This window comes from Sapajus apella, unplaced genomic scaffold (assembly GCF_009761245.1).
Source record: "Sapajus apella isolate SASKATOON/1434 unplaced genomic scaffold, GSC_monkey_1.0 scaffold58, whole genome shotgun sequence".
Taxonomy (NCBI): Eukaryota; Metazoa; Chordata; class Mammalia; order Primates; family Cebidae; genus Sapajus; species Sapajus apella.
In genome coordinates, this window is record NW_022436998.1 from 1249624 (window position 1) to 1275200 (window position 25577).

General features: G+C 39.2%; 1 protein-coding gene across 3 annotated transcripts in view; it reads right to left on the reverse strand.

Moving 5' to 3' along the window:
• HELLS (helicase, lymphoid specific) overlaps positions 1-25577 on the reverse strand; it is a 49839-nt gene that overhangs the window by 23141 nt on the left and 1121 nt on the right. For 2 of the 3 annotated variants that reach the window (XM_032245659.1, XM_032245660.1), the window contains exons 3-9: positions 19317-19439; positions 14894-14950; positions 10604-10640; positions 10443-10507; positions 3638-3676; positions 913-1140; positions 380-562 (exon numbers count right to left, since the gene is read on the reverse strand). In XM_032245659.1, the coding sequence (XP_032101550.1) occupies positions 380-562; positions 913-1140; positions 3638-3676; positions 10443-10507; positions 10604-10640; positions 14894-14950; positions 19317-19439 (732 nt within the window). Of the gene's footprint in view, positions 1-379; positions 563-912; positions 1365-3637; positions 3677-10442; positions 10508-10603; positions 10641-14893; positions 14951-19316; positions 19440-25577 lie in introns of those variants that run through there. The other variant, XM_032245658.1, reaches the window with a different exon arrangement.

The following is a 25577-nucleotide window of genomic DNA, read 5'->3' on the forward strand; positions in this document are numbered from 1 at the left end:
AATATGTACAGAAAAAAAGTTAAAAAAAAAAAACAAAACAAAACAAAACAGAAAACTCACTTCTCAGCCTTTAGGCTAACATCAAGTGAAGAAGAAGAAGAATTTTAAATAAAATTTCTACCTAAGTCTGTCTCAGTTAAATCAAATTAACCAATGCTTTGAAAATCATTTGGGAATATTTCAGGAAAGATGTCAGAGATTTCCAAAACCTATTCTATATAAATTTAAATTAGGGTATTCAGCATATTAAGTCAAATCAGATGCAATAATTACACAGGAACCAATATAATTATAGGAGTTCTACAATTTAATTCCTACAACAACAAAGCAGAAGAAAACATGTAAAATTATAATTTTAACATAAGGAAGCATGTCTTACATCTGGTGTAAATCTTTTGAACTCAGCCATCCAGTTAGGAAGTGTAGATAATGGGCCACAGACAAGAAAAGGTCCTGGTACTCCTCTCTGAATCATCAATGCAATTGTAGCAATGCACTGAACTGTCTTTCCCAATCCCATTTCATCTGCTAAAATGCCATTAATTCCATTTTCCCAAAGCATCTAGACAAAATAATAGATACTGCATTTAAACTCGGATATAAACACCTACAGGGTTATGATAGTTTATTTCTTTTTTAAAAAAAACATACCCAAAGATGAGAATTACGTTAAAAACACCATAAATTATAACAACACTGTGAAAACTCCTTTATCAAAGCCATAAAAGTGTTGGAAGCTTTAACAAGGTAATTTCCACTTCTAAAAATTCAGGGTAAAGAAATTAGAAAGTAAGTATGCACACACAAATATATAATAGTGAAACATGATAGAAATGACTCAAGTTGTGGTACATCACATTACTACGCTACTATAGAAATAAATCAGTATCTTTTATTATGACAATTCATTACCCTAAGCCATTCCATGCCTTCTACTTGGTACCATCGCATAACTCCTCCTGTGAAGTGCTTTGGTTGTTGAAAAGGCACTGGCTGACCATTACATTTCCGGACTGGGTCAAAAAAGAATTTCGCATTCTGCCTAACCGTTTGAGACAATCTATCTTTAATTATACTATTCGACTCTTTATTTTTCTGAAGATCTTCTACACAGAGATTAGTAGAAGAGGAGTTTTCATCCTGTAAAGAAAAAAGTTTAATTAGAAGTTTGATACAAAATGCTGCCTTATGCCACCATTTATCAGAAAATGTGACTAACAAAATCTACCAAGTCATTAAGTAAAGAAAAATAAGACTCCATCTGGATTAAAAACTGGAGATATATCCATCCCTCTACAAATGAAAAACCACTAAAAAAAAATAATAACAGGCCAGACACAGTGGCTAATCCTATAATCACAGCACTTTGGGAAGCTGAGGCAGGAAGATAACCTGAGTCCAAGTGTTCAAGAGCAGCCTGGGCAACATGGTGAAACCCTGTCTCTACAAAAGATACAAAAAATTAGCTGGGCGTGGTTGCATGCAGCTGCCTGTATCCCAGTTACTCGAGAGGCTGAGGATCACTTGAGTCCAGGAAGTCAAGACTGCAGTGAGCCACGAACACAACCACTACAATCCAGCCTAGGTGACAGGAGACTCTGCCTCAAAAATAAAATATAAAAATCTGAGAATAACCTTTACAAATTAAAATGATTAACAGGCATATACTTTTGAAAAGACCATTAGAACTGTACTTCTCTTCTAAACTTCTAATATTACACTACTCAATAACTAAACTATTACAGAGAAAATACAATACACATAAGACTGATGAAAGATATTAACAGACACTTTACAAAAGAAAACATACAACCATCAAGAATATAAAAATACACTCTACTTCAGTAGTAATTAGGAAAATGCAAGTTAAAAACCACACAAGATATCATTTCTCATCTAATAAAATAACTGAAATTGAAGACTAACAATATCAAATGCTGACAATGTAAGCTGAAATTTTCATACATTGCTAGTGAGAGAATAAAATGACACGTTTAGGAAAAAAAAATCTGTACTTTCTTATGAACATACATTTGCCTTATAACACAACAATTCCATTCCCAGGCAAGCAGGCAAAAAGTATGAAAACATGTCTACACATGGACTTGCATACAAACGATCATAGCAGCCTTACTCATAAAAGTCACAAATTCCAAACAACCCAAATGTCTATCAATAAGGAGATGGATTAGAATTTTAATATTCATTCAATGGAATACTAGTCAATAACATAAAGAAACCAGTTACTAATATGCTCAACAACATAAATGAGTATCATAGACATGATGAGTAGAAAGGAAATAATAAGCCAGCCTATAAAAGATGTACAAAGTGGCCTCCTCTGGGTTTAGAGGTAGAAAAATAATTAGAAAGACAGAAGAGATCCCTCTACAATGGAAATGTTCTATACCTTGAATTGGATGGTGGTTACACAAGCGTATGCATGTGTCAAAATTCATTAAAATACATATTTAAGAACTCTTTCTGGCCAGGCGCAGTGGCTTATACCTGTAATCCCAGCACTTTGGGAGGCCAAGGTGGGCAGATCACCTGAGGTCAGGAGTTCAAGACTAGCCTGGCCAATATGATGAAACCCCATCTCCACGCCCACCTGTGGTCACAGGTACCCGGCAGGCTGAAACAGGAGAATCGCTTGAACCTGCAAGGTGGAGGTTGCAGTGAGCCAAGATCACACCATTGCATTCTAGCCTGGGTGACAGAGACTCCATCTCAAAGAAAAAAAAAAAGAAAAAAAAAAAGAACTGTTTCTTTTTCTTACTTACTGACTCTAAGTTATAAAATGAGGCCAAAATTCCATAGTAAATTACAGTACATTACATTGAGACTTTTTCTGTAAAAATCTAACTCAATGTTATAAAAATGACCTTGATCTTATATTTATACTAGCAGGTTATAACTGCAATCATAAACCAGTTCTTACACTTAAAAAAGAATAAAAATCAAGACGCTTACAGGATAAATTTTGGACAAAATTATATGATGACCAGAGTATCCCTCATTTTATAAACATAACATTAACTTCCCAAAGCCCTAAAAAACTTTGATATGTAAATTAACTACTTGAAGTTCGTATCCATTCATGAATATTTTCATGTCATGATTATTTTGCTTCCCTATGCAACCTTGTAATTTTAAGGACTTGAGCCATAAAAAAAAAAATCAGATAACAAAGAACCTCTCTAAATAAAATGAGGGTAAGCGAAGAGTTGGCTCGAAAATCAAGACCTCAAACAGAACTTTTAAGAAACTTAAAAAACTCTTTAAGGTCAGAAGCAAGATTAAGGCATTCCCCACAGGTTCCGTAAGATGGCTCACCGTTTATACCCACATGGTGTTACAAGCACTTGCATCACTGCCAGACTCAGAAGATAAAAGCACATTGCTAGACCCATAAATTAACATTTACACATCAAGAATCAGCAATAAAACACATAACTAAAGTTGATAAATAAGAAAGAAGAATGTTAGGATATGGAAGAGGTGAATACATAGGTTTTTTTTTTTTAAAGCAAAGAAATGGGATAGTGAGAAAAATGGACACTGGTAATTAAAGAAAAAGGACTAGTGACTGGGGAGTAAATGACTCCTAAATTTAATTTTATATTAAAAATCTTACCTCATTCTTTTTATTTTTTTTAACCACAGACAAAATTTCCTAGTAGATTGAGAAAACAAAAACAAATTAATAATGTAAGCAGTTCATTTATTTATTTATTCAACAAGCATTTATTCTGTGCTCATTTTGCCAGGAAATAGGAAATAAGGATGAGATTCTCAATATAATTAAAATACAGAGATCAAAAACTACGGGCTTTCACGCAGAAATAAGCCTATAGACATAACTGGCTCATAATATTTTATAACATTCTAAGCTAATTTGGCAACACTTATACAATGGGATATTTCATCAAATACCGTAATTTTCCAGCTTTTTTTTTTCTTTTAATCTGAGTAGATTGAGTACAAATTCACACATGGCAACAAACCTCCAGTCCTGGGGTCTACAGCCTGTAGACCAACTCCAGCTAAGCAAATACTTAGGTTTTTTTTTTTTCAAAGCAAAGAAAGGGGATAAACTAGAAAAAGCCTCACTTGTTTACAGTTTGTCTGTGTCTGCTTTCAAGCAACAATAGCAGAGCATATATAGGGTTGAGTAGTTGCCCACAAAACTACTCAAAAGAAGACCGGGTGTGGTGGCTCACACCTGTAATCCCAGCACTTTGGGAGGCCAAGGCAGGTGGATCATAAGGTCAGCAGTTCGAAACCAGCCTGAACAACATGGTGAAACCCCATCTACAAAATACAAAAATTAGCCAGGCGTGGTGTCGCACACCTGTAATCCCAGCTACTCAGGAAGCTGAGGCAGAAGAATTGCTTGAACCCAGGAGGTGGAGGTTGCAGTGAGTCAAGATTGCGCCACTGCACTCCAGCCTGGGTAACAGAGTGAGACTCTGTCTCAAGAAAAAAAAAAAAAAAAAAAAAAACAACTACTACTCAAAAGAGGCCGGCCACAGTGGCTTACACCTGTAATCCCAGCGCTTTGGGATGCTGAGGCTGGCAGATCACAAGGTCAGGAGTTTGAGACCAACCTGGCCAATATGGTGAAACCCATCTCTAATAAAAATACAAAAATTAGCTGGGGGTGGTGGCACGTCCCTGTAGTCCCAGTTACTTGGGACGCTGAGGCAGAAGAATAGCTTGAACCCAGGAGGCGGAGGTTGCAATGAGACGAGATCCCGCCATTCCACTCCAGCCTGGGCAACAGACTGAGACTCAGTCTCAAAAAAACAAACAACAACAAAAAAAAACCTACTCAAAAGCTTAAAATATTTACTATCTGGCTATTTACAGAAAAAGTCTGCCAAACCATGTTACAGCCCACTTTAGGACTCTGTGGACAGAAATCTGAGTTTGCATTCCTGGGTAGGAAGCAAAGACAAATACATTAAAAATACAGAATAAAGTGTTCTGATTTTGAAGTACCTACTATACACTAATGGCAGGGAGACAAACAATACCTGAGTGTTGTCACTGGGTGACTTAGCAAATAATTATCTTACATAAAATTGTCTAAAAAGTTGTCACCAGGCTTCATAGTTCACGATAGTGAGGGTAGATTATAAGCAGGGAGAATACAGAAGACATAGGGGATGAAATAGATTCAAAAGAGCATTATCAAATTTAAGATTCATATAAGAGTAACAGGACATGTTTAAGTGGCTAACACACACATACATATATATGGAAATATGTATATATCATGTGTATGAAATATTATGCATGTACAGATATTCATATACTAAGTCTGAGGTTAAAGGATCTTATACCAAGAACTGATAAAAGCTGTCCTGTAAAATGACCACATAAACTGAAACTCTTGGGAGAACAATTTGGAGATAAATCAAAATTTATAAATACCACGAATGACGCATTCTTTTTTTTTTTTTTTTTTTTTTTCTGAGACGGAGTTTCGCTCTTGTTACCCAGGCTGGAGTGCAATGGCGCGATCTCGGCTCACCACAACCTCCGCCTCCTGGGTTCAGGCAATTCTCCTGCCTCAGCCTCCAGGAGTAGCTGGGATTACAAGCACACACCACCATGCCCAGCTAATTTTTTGTGTTTTTAGTAGAGACGGGGTTTCACCATGTTGACCAGGATGGTCTCGATCTCTTGACCTCGTGATCCACCCGCCTCGGCCTCCCAAAGTGCTGGGATTACAGGCTTTAGCCACTGCGCCCGGCCTGAAGCATTCTTATTAAAATTATCAAGCATGGACAACATGGTGAGACCCCCATCTCTACAAAAAAATATAAAAGTTAGCTGGGCTTGGTGGTACATGCCTATAGTCCCACCTACTCAGGAGGATGAGGGGGGAGGATTGCCTGTGCCCAGGAGGCAGAGGTTGCAATGAGCCAAGACGGTGCTACTGCACTCCAGCCTGGGCAACAGAGCAAGACACTGTTTCAAAAAAAATAAAAATAAAAAAAAACCCTCAATCGCAAACTTCTATATTTAACTTATAGTTACTATAGTTAACTTACACTTGACAGGAAACACAAGAGGCAAAGAAATCATGGGGATACAATCAGCAAAGTCTAGAATGTGGGGATACAGAATTACTTGTTTCCTTCAACAAATAATGTTTTTAAATAAGATTAGAAATGGCCAGGAGCAGTGGCTCACACTTGTAATATCAGCACTTTTGCAGGCCGAGGCAGCCAGATCACGAGGTCAGGAAATCAAGACCATCCTGGCTAAGATGGTGAAATCCCCCCGTCTCTACTAAAAGTACAAAAAGTTGGCCGGGAGTGGTGGCACACGCGTGTAATCCCAGCTACTCAGGAGGCTGAAGCAGAGAATCACTTGAACCTGGGAGGCGGAGGTTGCAGTTAGCCGAGATGGCACCACTGCACTCAGCCTGGTGAGGATTCATCACAAAAAAAAAAAAAAAAAGATGAGAGACACTGTAGATGTAAAAGAGAGCCAAGATACACATTTACACATTAGTCAAATGCAATTTATAGAACTTTTTTGGATCCTGATTTGAACTATTTTTTTTTTAAATCTTTCAGCTAAGCAGATCTCAGTGGGAAGTGCCTATAGTCCCTGGACTGCTACTGAGGACACTGAGGCAGGAGAATTACTTGAGCCTTGGTGTTTGATGCTGTGGTCACTATGACCATACCCGGAAATAGCCACTGCACTCCAGTCTCGGCAATACAGTGAGACCCCCATCCCTAAAAATAAAAATTAGCCTACTGAGAAATTTAAATACTAAGGAATTACTATCAACTTTCAAAAGTATAACTATTATGGTTATGATTCTAAAAAATAGTCTTGCTGAGATTTTTCTCAAAATATCCCAGAATTAAAAACTAATAAAGGCGGACAATCAATTTACTATCCCCTATACATTTGTAATTTTTGAGATTTTCCATAACACAAATAAAAAATATATACATTATACCAAAATGTTAGTGATTATCTGTGTGACAGCTTTTCAGGTGATTTTCTTATATTTTGTTTATTTTCACATTTTTCATTAAGAAAATACAATTCCTTGTGAAACCATAAAAAGTAATAGAGGGTAACAGTAATTAAATTTGTTTTTCAGAAAAGCCAATCTGGTACTTTTGACAATAAATGAGAGCTTGACTAGGATTATGGAAGTCAATTAACTCCTGACTTCAGGAGATCCACCAGCCTCAGCCTCCCTATGATGCTGGGATTAGAGTGAGCCACTGTGCCCAGCCTAAAAGTGTTTTTTAAACTGCAAGTTGAGTAGATACCATAATCAATTTTAGTGGGCCTTGACTTTTTTTTTTGAGACAGTGTCTTGCTCTATTGCCCAGGCTGGAGTGCAGTGGCTTGAACTCAGCTCACTGCAACCTCCGACTCCTAGGTTCTAGCAATCTTCCTGCCTCAGCCTCCTGAGTAGCTGGGACTACAGATGCATACCACCGCACCCAGCTGACTTTTGTATTTTTAGTAGAGACGAGGTTTCACCACGGTGGCCAGACTGGTTTCAAACTCCTGGCCTCATGTGACCAACACGTCTCAGCCTCCCAATGTTTTGAGATTACAGGTGTGAGCCACAGCACTTGGTCCCTTGACTTATTTTTAAATGAAAAACTATCACTGCATCCCTAGAGAAAAGGAAAGGTATTATATAAAATTTTCTTATGAAGATCTAAAGAGTTTGAACTTCAGGTAAAAGAACAACAGTAGACAATATAGCTGTGCTTTTTTTTTAAATATAAGAATGTGGTCAGCCATGGTGCCTCATGCCTGTAATCCCAGTACTTTGGGAGACCAAGGCAGGAGGATCACCTGAGGGCAGGAGTTAAAGACTATCCTGGCCAACATGGCAAAACCCCATCTCTACTAAAAATACAAAAAATTAGCTGGGTGTAGTGGTAGGCAACTTCTCGGAGGCTGAGGCATAAGAATCGCTTAAACCTGGGAGGAGAGGTTGCAGCAGTAAGCCTAGATCACACTACTGCCCTACAGCCTGGAGTACAGAGGGAGACTGTCTTCAAGGAAAAACAAGTAAGAATGTGACACATTAAAAACATGCTAAGAAACATTTAAGGTTTGTCAGAACTGAAGATGCTCTAATTCATTCATATTTTGATGTAAAAAGTGAGAAAAGAAGAAAAGAATCTGGTTTCAGAAATGAGCATATGATTTCAGTTTTGTAAAAGTCTTCAACAAGGAAAAAGAATAAAGTTCTTAAGACAAGGTTAGGGGTTACAAAAACTTAAATTATAGTAATAATTTCTGACTAGGCCAAATTCACACTCCTTTAACAGCTGTTAACTCCTTTGGGAGATGGTCCTTTGGGAGACCATCTTCTTCCCTGAAACACCTCTCTGCTCTAGTCAGATAGTGTCTACTACCCCACCCTTTCCCCCAACCTCTCCGCAACATATTACATGTATTTTTTTTTTTTTTTTTTGAAATGGGAGTCTCGCTGTCATCCAAGCTAGAGTGCAATAGTGAGCTCTCAGCTCACCGAAACCTCCTCTGCCTCCCAGGTTTAAGCGATTCTCCTACCTTAGCCTCCCAAGTAGCTGGGATTATAGGTGTGCACCACCACGCCTGGCTAATTTTTGTATTTTTAAGTAGAGATGGGGTTTCACCATGTTGGTCAGGGTGCTCTTGAACCCCTGACCTCATGATCCACCCACCTCAGCCTCCCAAAGTGCTGGGATTACAGGCATGAGCCACTACACCCAGCTATTAGATGTAATTTTAAGCTCTATTTCCACACCTGTTGTTTCCACAGTTCCTGGCAAAATGCTATATAAGTCCACCAGGTACTTAAGCACAAGATAACTGGTAGTCAGAGCTATTACTGTTAGTATAACCCAAATAAGGCCGGGCGCAGTGGCTCACGCCTATAATCCTGGCACTTTGGGAGGCCGAGGCGGGTGGATCACAAGGTCAAGAGATAGAGACCATCCTGGTCAACATGGTGAAACTCCGTCTCTACTAAAAATACAAAACATTAGCTGGGCATGGTGGCGCGTGCCTGTAATCCCAGCTGCTCAGGAGGTTGAGGCAGGAGAATTGCCTGAACTCAGGAGGCGGAGGTTGTGGTGAGCCGAGATCGCGCCATTGCACTCCAGCCTGGGTAATAAGAGTGAAACTCCGTCTCAAAAAAAAAAAATAACCCAAATAAGAAAACCAGCATAAGGCAGGACACACTGGCTCACACCTGTATTCTCAGGGAGGCTGACACAAGAGGATTGTTTGAATCCAGGAGTTCAAGAGTAGCCTAGGCAACATGAGACCTCATCGCTATAAAAAATTTAAAAATTAGCCAGCTGTACATGGTGTCACACACCTGTAGTCCCAGCTACTCAGGGAGCTGAGGTAGATCACTTGAGCCTATGAGGTGGAAGCTGAGGTGAGCTGCGACTGTGCCACTGTACTACAGCCTGAGTCAGAGTGATGCCCTGTCTTAAAAAAAGAAAGAAAAGAAGAAAGGAAAAGGAAGATAGAAAGGCAGGAAGGAAGAAAAGAAAGGAAAAAAAACCAGAACAACCTAAAGGTATAAGCCTATTAGCCACTTAAAAAATAAAAGGATGGGAGTGGTGGCTCACATCTGCAATCCCAGGACTTTGGGAGACTGAGGTGGGCAGATCACCTGAGGTCAGGTGTTCCAGACCAGCCTGGCCAACACGATGAAACCCTATCTCTACTAAAAATAAAAAAATGAGCTGGGCAGGGTGGTGGGCACCTGTAATCACAGCTACTCGGGAGGCAGAAGCAGGAGAATCGCTTGAACTCAGAAAATGGAGACTGCGGTGAGCCGAGACTGTGTCCCAGCATGGGCCACCACAGAGCTCCATTTCAACAAAAAAAGAAAAGTCTATGAAGGTCAGATGACATTAGTTTCAGATTAGTCTTAAGTCTACCAAACGTTGGTAGACAGCTTCAAACATTTTGGCAGCTTCACCTATAAATGATACATAATATTAGGGCCGGGCACGGTGGCTCACGCCTGTAATCCCAGCACTTTGGGAGGCCGAGGTAGGTGGATCACGAGGTCAAGAGATCGAGACCATCCTGGTCAACATGGTGAAACCCTGTCTCTACTAAAAATACAAAAAAAAATTAGCTGGGCATGGTGGCACGTGCCTGCAATCCCAGCTACTCAGGAGGCTGAGGCAGGAGAACTGCCTGAACCCAGGAGGTGGAGGTTGCGGTGAGCCGAGACCACGCCATTGCACTCCAGCCTGGGTAACAAGAGCAAAACTCCGTCTCAAAAAAAAAAAAAAAAAAGACACATAATATTAAATTAAAAACATATTTGATGTGATATAGAATATTCAATTCTTACAGCTTTAAGGTGATTCAAAACCTACATTTTACTCAACATCAAATGTTAGGTGCCCTCTCCCTTTTATTTTTACCTCTTTTGACATGACCTCTGAAATATTGTATGATTCATCCTCTCTTCCTCTTTTCTTTCTCATGACTATAAAAAAAGAATATTTTGTTTTTTAATAGCAATTAAAATAGAAATATAAACAAGTATTCTTCAAAACTGCAATAAGGATATAAGGATATTTACCTGGCTTCTCTTCACTTGTGTCAATTGAATTTTTACCCTACAAAACAAGGATTCAGAATATTGCTTTTACTAAGGACCGTTATGGTATTATACGTTAAAAGGCACTGATTAACTTGAGAAAAAAGTTTCTTAGTTAAGCCACATCCGTTTTTCACTATTATACTTACATGCATGTAATCTTTTTCTGTATTTCCCTACAACTTGTTCATAATTTCTGCTTTTTTCCAAGTGCTCTACTTCCGTCAATTATTTTTTCCATTTAGAAAAGAAATTTCAAAATTAAACATAGTTGGCAATTTGTTTGTTTTTTTTTTGGAGTTTCACTCTTGTCACCCAGGCTAAAGTGCAACGGCACGATCTCGGCTCACTGCAACCTCCGCCTCCTGGGTTCAAGCGATTCCCCCGCCTCAGCCGCCCGAGTAGCTGGGACTACAGGCACTCACCACTACACCTGGCTAATTTTTATATTTTTAGTAGAGATGGGGTTTCACCATGTTGGCCAGGCTGATCTCAAGCTCCTAACATCAGGTGATGCGCCCACCTAAGCCTCCCAAAGTGCTGGGATTATAGGCGTGAGCCACTGCGTCCAGCCCATAGTTGGCATTTTTATTTAGAAATCCCATGTACATCTGGCTGAGCGCAGTGGCTCACGCCTGTAATCCCAGCACTTTGAGAGGCCAAGGTAGGTGGATCACAAGGTCAGGAGATCAAGACCATCCTGGCCAACACGATGAAGTCCTGTCACTACTAAAATAAAAAAAAATCAGCCGGGCATGGTGGCAAGCACCTGCAGTCCCAGCTACTTGGGAGGCTAAGGCAGGGGTATCACTTGAACCCAGGAAGCAGAGGTTGCAGTGAGCCAAGATTGTGCCACTGCACTCCAGCCTGGCAACGGAGTGACACTTCCATCTCAAAACAAAACAAAACAAAACAAAACACCTAGTACACCTTTAACTGTACATCATGCTAAGATATTCAATAGGTTGAGTATTGAAGGAATATTCACTGTGAATGAAATTCATACATTAACTACAACTCAAAGTAGAAACAAAAGAGAATACTAACAGAAAATTATTAGTAAGGAAGGCAAGGGAAATGAGATGTTAAAAAAAGTTTCTGGCCAGGTGCAGTGGCTCACACTTATAATCCCAGCACTTTAGGAGGACTAGGTAGTAGGACTGCTTGAAGCCAGGAGCGCAAGACCAGCTTGAGCAAAAAAGCAAGACACCCACTCTATAAAAAAAATTTAAAAATTAGCTGAGCACGGTGGTATGCACCTGTAGTCTCAGATACTCGGGAGGCTGAGTTAGAAAGATGGCTTGAGCCCAGGAGTTCAAAGCCACTGTGAGCTACTACAGTGCTAGTGAACTCTAGGCTGGGCTAGTGAGACAACACCTCTAAAAAAAAATTTTTAAGTTTCAAAATAAGAGTTGGGAAAGTATTATATCAAGAATACGCGAACAACATGTGTGCTAAATCAAAATGACAAAAATATATATAATGAATTTTAAAATTAAGTTACAAAGTCTGAAGATTAAACAAGAAAATACTGGAAAAGAACTGATGCGATTAGAGTAGGCAGAATTTAATAGCTGACATCTTTAGGAAAGATGCAGAGGGGGAAAAGAATCAAAACCCTGGTATAAAAAGCTAGGTGGAACTGGCCAGGCAAGGTGGTTCACACCTGTAATCCCAGCACTTTGGGAGGCCAACGTGGGTAGATCACCTGTGATCAGGAGTTCAAGACCAGCCTGGCCAACATGGTGAAACCCCGTCTCTACTAAAAATACAAAAATTAGCCAGGCATAGAGGCGAGCACCAGTAATCCCAGCTACTTGAGAGGCTGAGGCAGGAGAATCGCTTGAACCTGGGAGGCAGAGGTTGCAGTGAGCCAAGATCAAGCCATTGCGCTCAGCCTGGGGAACAAGAGCGAGACTTCACCTCAAAAAAAAAAAAAAGGTTAGGTGAAACTAAGTGAAGGATATATTGTGTATATTAATTTAACAGGTTAAAGAGCAGAGAAGAAATGACTACGCCAATAAAATTATTGTATAAATAAAAACATGTTCTTCAAGCCCTTGGAAAGACCAGGTGTGCTAGGTCACATCTGTAATCCCAGCACTTTGGGAGGCCAAGGCAGGGGTACGGGTGAGGGTGGGGGTGGGGGAGGATAGCCTGAGCCCAGGAGTTTGAGACCAGCCTGGGCAACATAGTGAAGCCCTCTCTGTAAGAAAATAATAATCTTAAAAGCCCTAGGTAAGTCTCTGGAGCTAGCAAATGAATTAAGTATCAGCAGGCTGTTTTTGTTTTTTTTTTTTTAAAACAGTCTTGCTCTGTCGCCCAGGGTACAGTCTAATACCATGAACTCAGCTCACTGCAACCTCCACCTCCCAGGTTCAAGCGATTTTCCTGCATCAGTCTCCAGAGTAGCTAGGATTAGAGACCTGCCAACACGCCTGGTTAATTTTTGTATTTTTAATGGAGACAGGGTTTCACCATGATGGGCAGGTTGGTCTCAAACTCTTGACCTCAGGTGATCCGCCTGCCCTGGCCTCCCAAAGTGCTGGGATTACAGGCATGAGTCACCGCACCGGGCCCATTTCTTTTTTTTTGTTTGTTTTAATACTCTCTCCCAGTAGACTCAGTATTACCAGTTTTATTTATTTATTTATTTAGGAACAGAGTCTCCCTCTGTCGCCCAGACTAGAGTGCAGTGACGCAATCTCGGCTCACTGCAACCTCCACCTCCCGTGTTCAAGTGACACCCACACCTCAGCCTCTCAAGTAGCTGGGACTACGGGCACACACCACCACACCCAGCTAATTTTTGTATTTTTAGCAGAGATAGGGTCTCATCATGTTGACCAGGCTGGTCTCAAACTCCTGGCCTCAAGGAATCCACATGCCTCAGCTTCCCAAAGTATTACAGGCATGAGCCACCATGCCTAGCAGAATTACCAGTTTTAAATAATGGGTTTTGTTGCAAAATAGTCTGTAAAATACTTTATCAGGCATTCTAACATCACCATTAACTAGCCTAAGAATCAAATACTGGACTTAAAAACTACCCTAGTTATTCTGCCTATTGGCATTTTGATATTTCCTATTAAAGGCAGTTGAGCACAGAAACTAAGTGGAAGCTCTTAAACTAATTCTGGGTTCAAATCCACGATTTTCATCAAGTTAGCATCAGCTCTCACAATCTGCAGTACTTGTGGTTCAATAAAATCACTATGACAATACTGACTCACTGCCCCTAGGAAAAATACAAGCTTGAGTCTGACTCTGGTTATGATATTTTCAAGCAAACAATATATAACCCTGTTTTATTTGTGTTTCTGTTTTTAAAGATATCTTATTTAATATATATGTTGATTAATATTGAACTCAGGGCCAACAGCACTGTACCTCATGCCTAAATGAAGCTTACCCAAGACACACTTTCTCCATAAGGCACATCACAGCTTGTTTGTACTTAGAAACACTAGACAGGACTACAACAGTTGAGGGCCATTTTAACAGCAAAATCACCAGGTAAAACCAGAAAAAATGCAAAAATAATGATGCTAAATAAAGACCATGAAAAGGACATATGCTTGACATACATATGGTAACTGAAACAAAGCACAGCAGCCCATGTTTGAGCTCAGCATTGGTAGACTACAATTTTTTGCTTCTCTGCACATAAGCGTGTATGTAAACGTTCATGATGGTGTCAGGAATCTTGACTTTGGGGTTACAAATAAATTTAAGTGAGTAGGTGAATTCACAAATATACAATCCATGAATAACGAGGAATGATGTTCTTTATCTTCTTGTGTCAGCCTCTATTTATGTAAAATGGGGGAAAAAACAGTACCTTTACCTAACAAGAACTGTTCTAAGAGAAGACATGATAGCACACCTGACACAATAAGTACTCAATAAATGTAACCTTTATTATTTCTCTTTTAACTAGCACAACTTCATTATGTACTCCAAATAAAATGGCTACTTATAAAATGCCTTGAAGTTTAAATTTGCAGATTCTTTCCAATTAAGCAAGCCAAACTGTGCCATCATCCAAAATAATCCATGGAATAAGAAAACTAAAGGATCATACTTTGGCTCTTTCTCCATTTCTTAAATAGTGAGGAATAGATTTTACATGTTTCTGCATTGCTTGTATCAAAGTTAGGTTTATCACTCAATTAAGGTAAAATTAAACAGACAAACAAAAAAGTCAGAAGAATACAAAAGTATGTCTTCAATATTTAAATGACATAAAAATATTCTGGCTGGCTATATTACCTTTTTAACTTTTAAAGACTCCTTTTTTCTCTCCAATTTTTCTTTCTTCTTCTGTTCCTGTAAGATAAATTTTTCTTATGTCACAAGTGGGAATTGCAACATGAAAAAAACACACACGCATATTAATTCCCAAATAACTTATGTTTACAATGAAGAAACTAAGGTCTATCATAATAAAAAAACAGGGAGGAACTTGTCTTTGTGGAGTAATGGGACAGATTTATCCTCCTGCCTTAAACAACTAAAATCCAGATAACATTTATTACACAATGGTCTTCAAGCAACATGCAGTAAAGGACTGTAAACACTGACACAAGGGAAACAAGGTTAATCTTCTGACTGCCCAGCTTACTTCCTGACACCATTTTAAAGTACAAGTAATGGAGAAAAATCCAAACAGAGCCCAACAGTCTCTTTGTGTTGAGGAGACAGAATCCAAAACTTAAGAGCAGTAGCATTCCCAGGGTCAAGTACCAGAGAGGACAAAGATGCACAAAGCCAGCTGTTATGTCCTTCTCAGGCTGAGTACTAATAAGTGCATGGTAACCAAGACCAGAAGAGTCACCAGAAAGAAGCAGGTGGAACCTCTCTTGTTCCAAGGGGGTCAGGCATAATACGGTATACCTCACATTCTCTCAGCCAAAGTAGAAAGTCCTCTTAATATACAGGGCATTAATCAAGTAGAGTGCTCAGAAAAGAGATCCACTTATTCCTAGACTAAAAGCTATTCTAGACATACCCTCACAAATTTTTAAGACACCAAAATATTCAAACCATTTCCAAGAGGTGGTGAAAGGGGTAGATGCTATGTAACTCATTGAGTATTTGTTCTTCCGTGTCTTATTTTACCATAAAAAATAAAAGGGTTTCAAACAAAGAAAAAAGGAGATTTGACAAACAGCAAAATTTCCATTGATAATTGTTAAATGTGGGTGACGGGGACACAGGGACTTACTGTATTCTCTCAACTTGCACAAAATTTTTAAATCTTCATAACAGTGTAGTGGAAAGACAAACAATAAATACAATAAGCTGGGCGCGGTGGCTCAAGCCTGTAATCCCAGCACTTTGGGAGGCCGAGGCGGGTGGATCACGAGGTCAAGAGATCGAGACCATCCTGTCAACATGGTGAAACCCCGTCTCTACTAAAAATACAAAAAATTAGCTGGGCATGGTGGCGCGTGCCTGTAATCTCAGCTACTTGGGGGGCTGAGGCAGGAGAATTGCCTGAACCCAGGAGGCGGAGGTTGCGGTGAGCCGAGATCGGGCCATTGCACTCCAGCCTGGGTAACAAGAGGGAAACTCCGTCTCAAAATAAATAAATAAATAAATACAATAAATGATGTACATCAGATGAAAAGTGCAATGGCAAGAAAAGAACAAGGTAAAGAGAATCAAGTGTGTTAGCAACTTTCTTAAAATTGTGAGAGCAGGTCTCATCTAGAAACCGTTTCAGTAAAAGCTCAAAGATGAAGTTAAGCCATGCAGTTATTTAAAGGAAGAAGGTTCCAGGCAGAAAATAGCAACCACAAAAGACAGGAGGAGGTATGAATGGTAATGGGATTGAGAAAGGCAGTCAAATTGCTTGCAGACATATAGATATTATCAGGACTTTCACTTTTCAGAAACAACATAAGCTAGGAGATAGTGTAACATCTTTAAAGTACTCCAAGAAATAAAGTAATGAAGAAAAAAATTCTTCGCCCAGTAAAAATCTATTTCAAAAATGAAAGTGAAGACACTCAATGAAAGCTAAAAGAACCCAGCACCAACAGAAAATGCAAATGAATCTATAGTAACAGAAAACAGAGCAACTGGCTATCTGTGGATAGAACATGGGGTACGGATGAGGGAGAAGAAATACATGAGCAGAAAGAATTCTTTGGAATCAGTGGGTATGTTCACTATCATGATTATTATGGCTTCACAAGTATATCCATATTAACAAAACTTAGGGAATTGTACAGTTTAAATATGTGCAGTTTAGTGTATGTCAATTACACCCCAATAGTGATATTTTAAAAATGGAATCCTTCTCAGGAATACAAAGAACGACCCACTAAGACACAACATGAGTAAATCTCAAAAATATGCTGAGCAAAAGTAACAAGACAAAGAATGCATATCTGAAAGAATATTGAGAAAAAAACAAACTCAGTTTCTCCCTACATACTCAACAATCAACACAAAAGACTTCTGTGACCCAATGTGTGGGGGTTTTCCCTGTATACCCAACAAGCTTATCTGCAGTGAACCAGCAGGGTGTCCTCTACTGGAATTCAATTCTGACACACACTATGTACCGGGTAATAGACTCATATGCCACAGGTTGAGGGTTCAGTCACCAAGAATTTCCCTACCAATTTCAGATGCCAATCACAAGGCCCAAGTTGTTTTACCTGTACTTCTGACTGAATAGCTATAAATCAGGGTTCTGACAAGCCCCTCTTTGGGTTTGACTAATTTGCTAGAGGAGCTCACAGAACTCAAAGAAACATTAATGTTTACTGGTTTATTATAAAGAATATGACAGTCTGGGGGCAGTGGCTCACACCTGAACTTTATGAGGCCAGGATAGGTGGATCACCTGAGCTCAGGAGTTCCAGACAAGCCTCGGCAACATGGCAAAACTGTGTCTCTACAAAAAATACAAAAATAAGACAGACATAATGGTGTGCTCCTGCAGTCCCAGCTACTGGGGAGGCCGAGGTGGAAGGAATGCTTGAACTGAGTAGTCGGAGATTGCAGCTGAGATGGTGCACTACACTTAAGCCTGGGCAACAGAGAAAGATTCTGTCTCAAAAAAATAAAAATATTACAAAGGATTCAGATGAACACAAGAGGAAGAGATGTGCAGAAGAAGCGCAGAGCTTCCGTGCCCTTTCTGGGTGCACCACCCTCTCCAGGAACCTCCACGTGTTCAGCTCTCCAGGAGTTCTCCAAACCCTGTCCTTTTGGGTTGTTTTATTTTTATTTATTTTAATTTTTGAGACACAGTCTCACTTGGCTGCCCAGGTTAGAAGTTCAGTGGTGTGATCTCGGCTCACTGCAACCTCCGCCTCCTGAGTTCAAGTGATTCCCCTAGGTTCAAGTGATCCTTCTGCCTCAGCCTCCCAAGTACCTGGGGGCCTGGCTAACTTTTATATTTTTGATAGAGATGGGTTTTCACCATGTTGCTCATCCTGGTGTCAAACTCCTGGGCTCAAGTGATCTGCCCGTCTTGGCCTTCCAAAGTGCTGGGATTACAGGCATGAGACACTGAGCCCAGCCTGCTTTATTTTTGAGACAGGGTCTTGCTCTGTCACCCAGACTAGAGTGCAGTGGTGCTATCATGGTTCACCGCAGCCTCAATCTCCTAGGCTCAAGCAATCCTCCTGCCTCAGCCTCCCAAGTAGCTGGGACTACAGGAACATGCCACCTCACCTAGCTTATTTTCCTATTTTTGGTATAGATAGAATTTTGCCATGTTGTCCAGGCTGGTCTCAAACTTCCGGGCTCAAGCAATCTGCCTACCTAGGTCTCCCAAAGTGCTGGGGTTAGAGGCATGAGCCACATCCAGCCCTTCTGGGTTTTTAATGAAGGCTTCATAACACAGGCATGATGATTAGTCTCTCTTCTTTTCCTCAAGATTGAGGGTGAGGCTAAATTCTAACCCTCTAATCCAGGCTTTCTAGTACCTAAGCCATCGATCATTAGCATTAAAAAAGCCACTATTATTTTGAAGATTCCAGGGATTTCAAGAGTTGTATACCAGGAAATGTGATGAACACCAACTATTTACTCACAATAGCACAATACTATGATTTAATTTATAGAATTTTCCAGGGAAAAACAATAATGGTCTATAGTGACATAAAACAGATCAGTGGTTGCTGGACACCAGCCATGGGCATCACTGCCAGCACAAAACAACTTTTTGGAGTTCATGGAAATGCACTGTGGCTTGATTGTGCTGGTGGTTACACAGGTCTATATGTTTACTAGTCAAACTCAGCAAACTATAAACTTAAAATCCGTACATTTTATTGTATATAATGTACACGTCAATAAAGCTATTTTTGTTTGTTTGAGACAGAGTTTTGCTCTTTTGCCTAGGCTAGAGTACAACAGCGCAATCTTGATCTCAGCTCACTGCAACCTCTGCCTCCCAGGTTCAAGAGATTCACCTGCCTCAGCCTCACAAGTAGCTGGGATTACAGGCATGCACAACCACGCCTGGCTAATTTTGTTTTTTTTTAACTAGAGACAGGGTTTCTCCATGTTGGTCAGGCTTGTCTTGAACTCCCAAACTCAGGTAGTCCACCCGCCTCAGGCTCCCAAAATGCTGGGATTACAGGCATGAACCACCTCACCTGGCCAATAAAGCTATTAAAAAAAATTTTTTTAAGCCTTCACTTATAGTCAGTTACATATACATACATACCTCTAATTGTTGCTGTTCCATTTTCGTCAATAAAAATTTGGAGTAGATATTGCTTTTTTCAAGCAAATGTTGAAGTCGACGGTACCGAATTTCTGTCGACTCTCTATCCCAAGACATGCGAGCCTATCCCAAGAGAAAATTTCCATAATTACTAATACTTTCAGACATATGTTAATTTTTTTGGCATAAAGTTTAATAAAAATGGCTAAAAGAACATTTTTCAAACCAAACAAATACTTTTTCAAACCAAAAACTAGAACAAATAACTGAAAAAAAAAAAAAAAAAACAGTTCTTGGGTTCAACAGGTAATCTGGTAGATGTAGTTTAAATATCAAAATATTGTAATTTCAAATACTGAACACATGATTTTGATTTCCGGCATCTACTGAGTTGGAAGGTCCATTAAAAAACATTTGAAGGCCGAGCACAGTGGTTCACGCCTGTAATCTCGGCACTTTGAGAGGCCAAGGTGGGAGGGCCACTTGAAGCCAGGGGTTCAAGACCAGCCTGGCCAACATGATGAAACCCCATCTCTACTGAAAACACAAAAATTAGCCAGGCATTATGGTGCATGCCTGTAGTCTCAGCTACTCAGGAGGCCAAGGCAATAGAAATGCTTGAACCCAGGAGGCGGAGGCTGCAGTGAGCGGAGATGACGCCACTGCACTCCGGCCTGGGTGATAGAATGAGAGTAGCTGTTTTCAATCTTAATATTAAGTGTGTAATTGGCTAAAACACCGATGTTGTGGTTCTGTGTTATTACACTGTCTTGTTACGAACAGGTAAGGAAAATTTTTTATTACTTTTTGTACTTGACCCTCATAAAAAGTGATTGCCTAGGTGAGACTGGAAAATTCTAAGAAAAGTTTTCAGAGTCTCTTCCTATTTGAGATTAATAAAGAGGTTTATTTGGATATCACATTTTAGAAAACTACTACCAATACAATTCATTCTAACAATCAAAACAGATATCTAGCCAAGATTAGCACCCCCACCCCCCTTTTTTTAAGGCAGGGCCTCACGCTGTTGCCTAGGCTGGAGTGCAGTGGTGAAACTGTATGTTACTGCAGCCTCGAAATCCCATGCTCAAACCACCCTCCCACCTCAGCCTCCCAAATAGTTGGGACTACAGGCGGACGCCACCACACCCTGTTAATTTTTGTATTTTTTTTTATAGAGATAGAGTTTCACCATATTACTCAAGCAGGTCTTCGACTCCTAAATTCAAGAGATTTGTCTGCCCTGTTCTCCCAAAGTACTAGGATTAAAGGCATGTGCCACCATGCCCAACCAAGATCACCAATTCTGTAACATCAATCCAGCCTAGTAAATCAACAAACACGTACTGCAACAATTGGAGAAGTCAGACTTCAGGAAATGGATGAGATCTGAGCTGTCTGAAGGATAGATAAATGAGAGCAGAATTCAAATTTTGCCAGTTACTGTAGAAGTTCCTGAATTAAGCAACACTGGCCTCAGCAACAGCATTAAGAATCACACTTAAGTAACTTTAGAATTAAAAAGACCTTTATAGATTAGGTAGTACATTACCTTTCGTTTTATACAGTCTAGACAAACTGTTGACTTGAAGAGTTTAGTGGCAGATTTTTAGCATTTTGCTTTTTCAACTAAACCAATTCCCCTACTTTTCAACAAGTATCAATGAAAACACAAAAACAAAGTCAACCAATAAAATCTCACTGCCCCTTTCCCCAGTAATTGGTGGTTTAAACTTAGAGGAAAGTAGCTGAGAGTTTAAAGCATGTTTGAAATAGGAGCTATAAGTTCATTTTTACACTCTAAATAATGCCCAAGCCCTTGGGTAGTTTTGCTGCTTCAGCTTGTCAGTATCTCTAAGACATCATTTGATATTGGCTTATATTTTCCTAGATATTACATCATCACTGTAGCCTTCTTTCAAAATGTATCTTTTTTTTTGAGATGGAGTCCCGCTTTGTTGCCCAGGCTGGAGTGCAGTGGCATGATCTCGGCTCACTACAACCTCCACCTCCATGGTTCAAGCAGTTGTCTGCCTCAGACTCCCAAGTAGCTAGGATTACAATCACCCGCCACCTCACCTAGCTAATTTTTTGTATTTTTAGTAGAGACAGGGTTTCATCGTGTTAGCCAGGCTAGTCTTGAACTCCTGACCTCGTAATCCACCCACCTCAGTCTCCCAAAGTGCTGGGATTACAGGCATAAGCTACTGCACCAGCCTCAAAATATATCTGTATTACAAAATCAGTGGCAACAGTAAGATTCTAAGAAGGAACCTAAGAAAAGTAATGCATTACAGAAAAATTAAATGTCAAAAAATATATCTATCAGCCATAATCGCACCTATACAGACAATTCTTCACATCTTGAACTCAATTTTAAGTTCTTTTAGAACAGCACTTCTTTTACTATAACCAATATATTACTATGATTACAATATGCAAGATGAGGTGAATATTGTAAACAGGGAGATGAAAATTATTAAGATGATATATGGATTCTTAAATTTTTAAGTTTTAAAATTTAAGTTCAGTTAAAATAAATGTGGGTTTAACTTAGATATAGTTGATACCTTAAATCCTATACAGAATTAGCACTTTTCTTTTTTCTGAGATGGGGTCTTGCTCTGCCACCTAGGCTGGAGTGCAGTGGTAAGATCTTGGCTCAATGCAACCTGCGCCTCCCGGGCTCATGCGAAGATCCTCCTGCCTCAGCCTCTTGAGTAGCTAGGACTACAGGCATGTGCCACCATGCCGGCTAATTTTTTTATTTTTCGTATAGATGGGGTTTCACCATGTTGCCCAGGCTAGTCTTAACTCCTGGGCTCAAGCGATCCGCCCCACCTCAGCTTCCCAAAGTTCTGGGATTACAGGCATGAGGCACCGCACCTGGCCAGCATATATTTTTAAAATAACTAAATACTTGCCTGGTGGTCCTGGGGAAAAAATTTTTTTTCTTTAAAAAAACAAACAAACAAACAAACAAACAAACCAACAAATCACTAAACCTTTAAGATGCCATCATGGAACAATAATATACAATTAATATTAGAATAACACCATAAAAGTGATTAATCCTTAAACCTGCTCTTCTATATTTCAAAATCTTTCTATCATTGTTTTTTCTTTGATTTATCAATTTCATTATTATATTATGGTAAATTGCAACTCCATCTACTGAAAGCACCAAGTGCCTGTCAGGAAACAACTCTGGGTAACTACAGCGCATGAGTATACCAATGGACACTGAGGGTAGAAATTCCTCATTATCTACCCCATTATCTCTCCCAAAACCAATCTCAGATTTTTTATTGGGGGGGTGGGAGGAGTTCTATTTAAGCCTACACACATGACCATTTCACCTCTCCAAGCAATCTCCTGACTCCAACCTTTCCCCCTCCTCCACTTCACAGGCATTATCGGTATTATTATCAGTATTCAAATGTCCTAGACTAACAATGACTTCTTTTAAAGGAAAATGCATGTGAAAAGTCAAAGAAAATAACTGTAGCAAATGAATGTCAAAGTCATTTTCTAGGTTCCTCAAGACCCTTAGGATTTCCTAAAGCCAAATAAATGCTTTTAATTAAGGAACTTAAGCTATCTCTTTCTCTCTTAAGTACTTCTAAATACATGCCCATAAATACTGTATTCTCCCAAAAGAAAAGGAATCTCTACCTTTGCATAGTGAATTCTTTGGCCCCCAAAGACTTGTTTGTTAATCTCAAACAAGAAGAGACTCTGAAAACGTTTCTTAGAATTTTCTAGTCTCACCTAGGCAATCGCTTTTTAGGAGGGTCAAGTGCAAAAAATAATCAAAAACTTTCCTTATCTGTACATAACAAGACAATGTAATAACACGGAACCACAACACCAATGTTTTAGCGAATTACATACACACTTACATGATTGAAAACAGCTATATACTTTATTTTTTTTTGAATGGGATTCTCGCTCTGTCTCCCAAGCTGGAGTGCAGTGGTGCTATCTCAGCAGTTCAAGCAATTCTTCTGCCTCAGCCTCCCGGCATGCAGAGACTACAGGCATGCACCACCATGCATGGCTAATTTTTGTATTTTCAGTAGAGACGGGGTTTCACCATATTGGCCAAGCTGGTCTCAAACTCCTGACCTCAGGTGATCCACCCACCTTGGCCTTTCCAAACTGCTGGGATTACAAGTGTGAAACATGTCCAGCCATGAAAACAGCTATATACTTTTTCAGTGGAAGGACTAAATATAGATTAAAAATTACTCTTTAGGTTCTATGATGCATAACTATTAAATTTAGGACTGACTGCAAAATGTTTGTTCATAAGCTTAAAAATGTCATTAAAAGTAGCAGGTCATTTGACTCCTGGTTTATCTCATCAGCAAATACATACAATACTACATATTTGACTTATTATAAATGTGAAGTATTTCTTCCCTTGAACTAATAATGCCTTCTGAAAATGTATTGTCATATCTCAGACATATCTTTCTTTAAATGCATTTCCCTACCCAACACTCATCATGAGTATATGAAGAAACAAGATAAAACTGAAGATACATTACTCAAGACAAAATTATCATATCCCTCTTAGACCTCTTCAGTTGATTCCATTCTGGGCACTTGCCCCAGAATTTGTACTTTACAATTCACCTGTTATATACCTAATAAGTATATTTATTATATGTACATAATCTTGTATATTACAAAATACTATTTCATCATTGTTAACCATTCAATAAGCATTTACTGACTGCCTACTATGTACCTGGTGCAAAGACTACAAAAACAAAACAGGAAGTGATACACCCTCAAGAAACAAAGTGAGAAAGAATCAAAAAGTTATATGAAGTATTTTTCATTACTTATTTGACCATGGTAAATTCTGTGTAATAAAGTACTATGAAAATTCAAAGAATGAGAAAAGGTAGTTCAAGTCAGACCTTCCAATTCTATTAATTCACATCTACCCTGAAGCAAAAAGTATCGGTGTGACTTAAAGAAAATTTGTTAATGTATTACTTTAACTGGTTATAGTCAACCAGAGATCATCAGTAATAACAGAACAAGTATTACTGGAGTGAAAGTATACCACGGTAGTTTAAAAATGTGCATTCTAGAACTACATGGCCTACAATGGAATGTTTGTTCTGCCATTTACTTACTGTAGCACCCAAACAACCTCCCTGTGCCTCAGTTTCCTCATCTGTAAAATCTAAAAAAGTCTATTTAAAAGTCTTACTTAAACTAGTAAGTCTGATAGCAGTAATAGTAATAACGAGCATCTGCTTCACAGAATAGTTGAGGGATTCAATGAGTAAATACATACAAAGCATTCAAAACAATGCATGCCTCATAATAAATGTTCATGAAGTATTAACAATGCTGACAAAAAACTTATTGTTGATAGAAAATAGTCTCTATCTTTTGGGCTGCATTATTTTGGGGGTGCATTATTTTCCAACTTAAGTAGTTTTATAATCATGATGAGTTAATTCAATATTAATAAGAACAGAAATTCTGGAGGCAGCCCAAGTTCAAATTTGGTGTCAACACTTACTGCGTGCCCTTCTCCCTCAATTTCTTCATCTGTAAATGGAGATATCAAAAAATGACCTCTATCATAATATCGGTAGAGTTTAGTAAATTAATAAAGCACAAGAAAACCACCTATTAAGAGTCAGCCATCATTCTTTTTCTTGCATATGAATCAAGCAGCAGGGTGGAACTTTAAACAAGAATATTTCGGGTTAAAAACTGCTTTTAGTTATCTACAAAATACTCTCTACAAGAAAACTACAGCAACTTGTCATTAAAAAAGTACACCACATTTTTAGCTCAAGAATCTTATGCAGCAATACACAAGCCATGAAACCAAAAGGAAAACAAACAGCAAGTTGATCACTTAGGTGGAAAACAGCACTACACTAAAAGGTAATCATTAGACTTGGATTCCAGCCCAGCTTTTGATTGATGCTAACTTCTCCTGCCCTCAGTCTAGTACATTACTTCTGCAGGTTTTAGCGATTCGTGTTTGCCATCAGACATACATTTAAGGTAATCTTTAAAGGAAATAAAGATGACAAAGGAAAAAACTCAATATCGACTTCGACTTCTCGTGGCTAAACATGCAATATGAAATGATCACTTAAAAGAGATAGGACTACCGAGACTACATCTCACAGAAATACACCAAAGCACATGCGAAAGGTTTCTCAAAGGCAGTATCTGCAGACATACAAAATGACAAGTAACAAAGCTGTGTTCATTCAA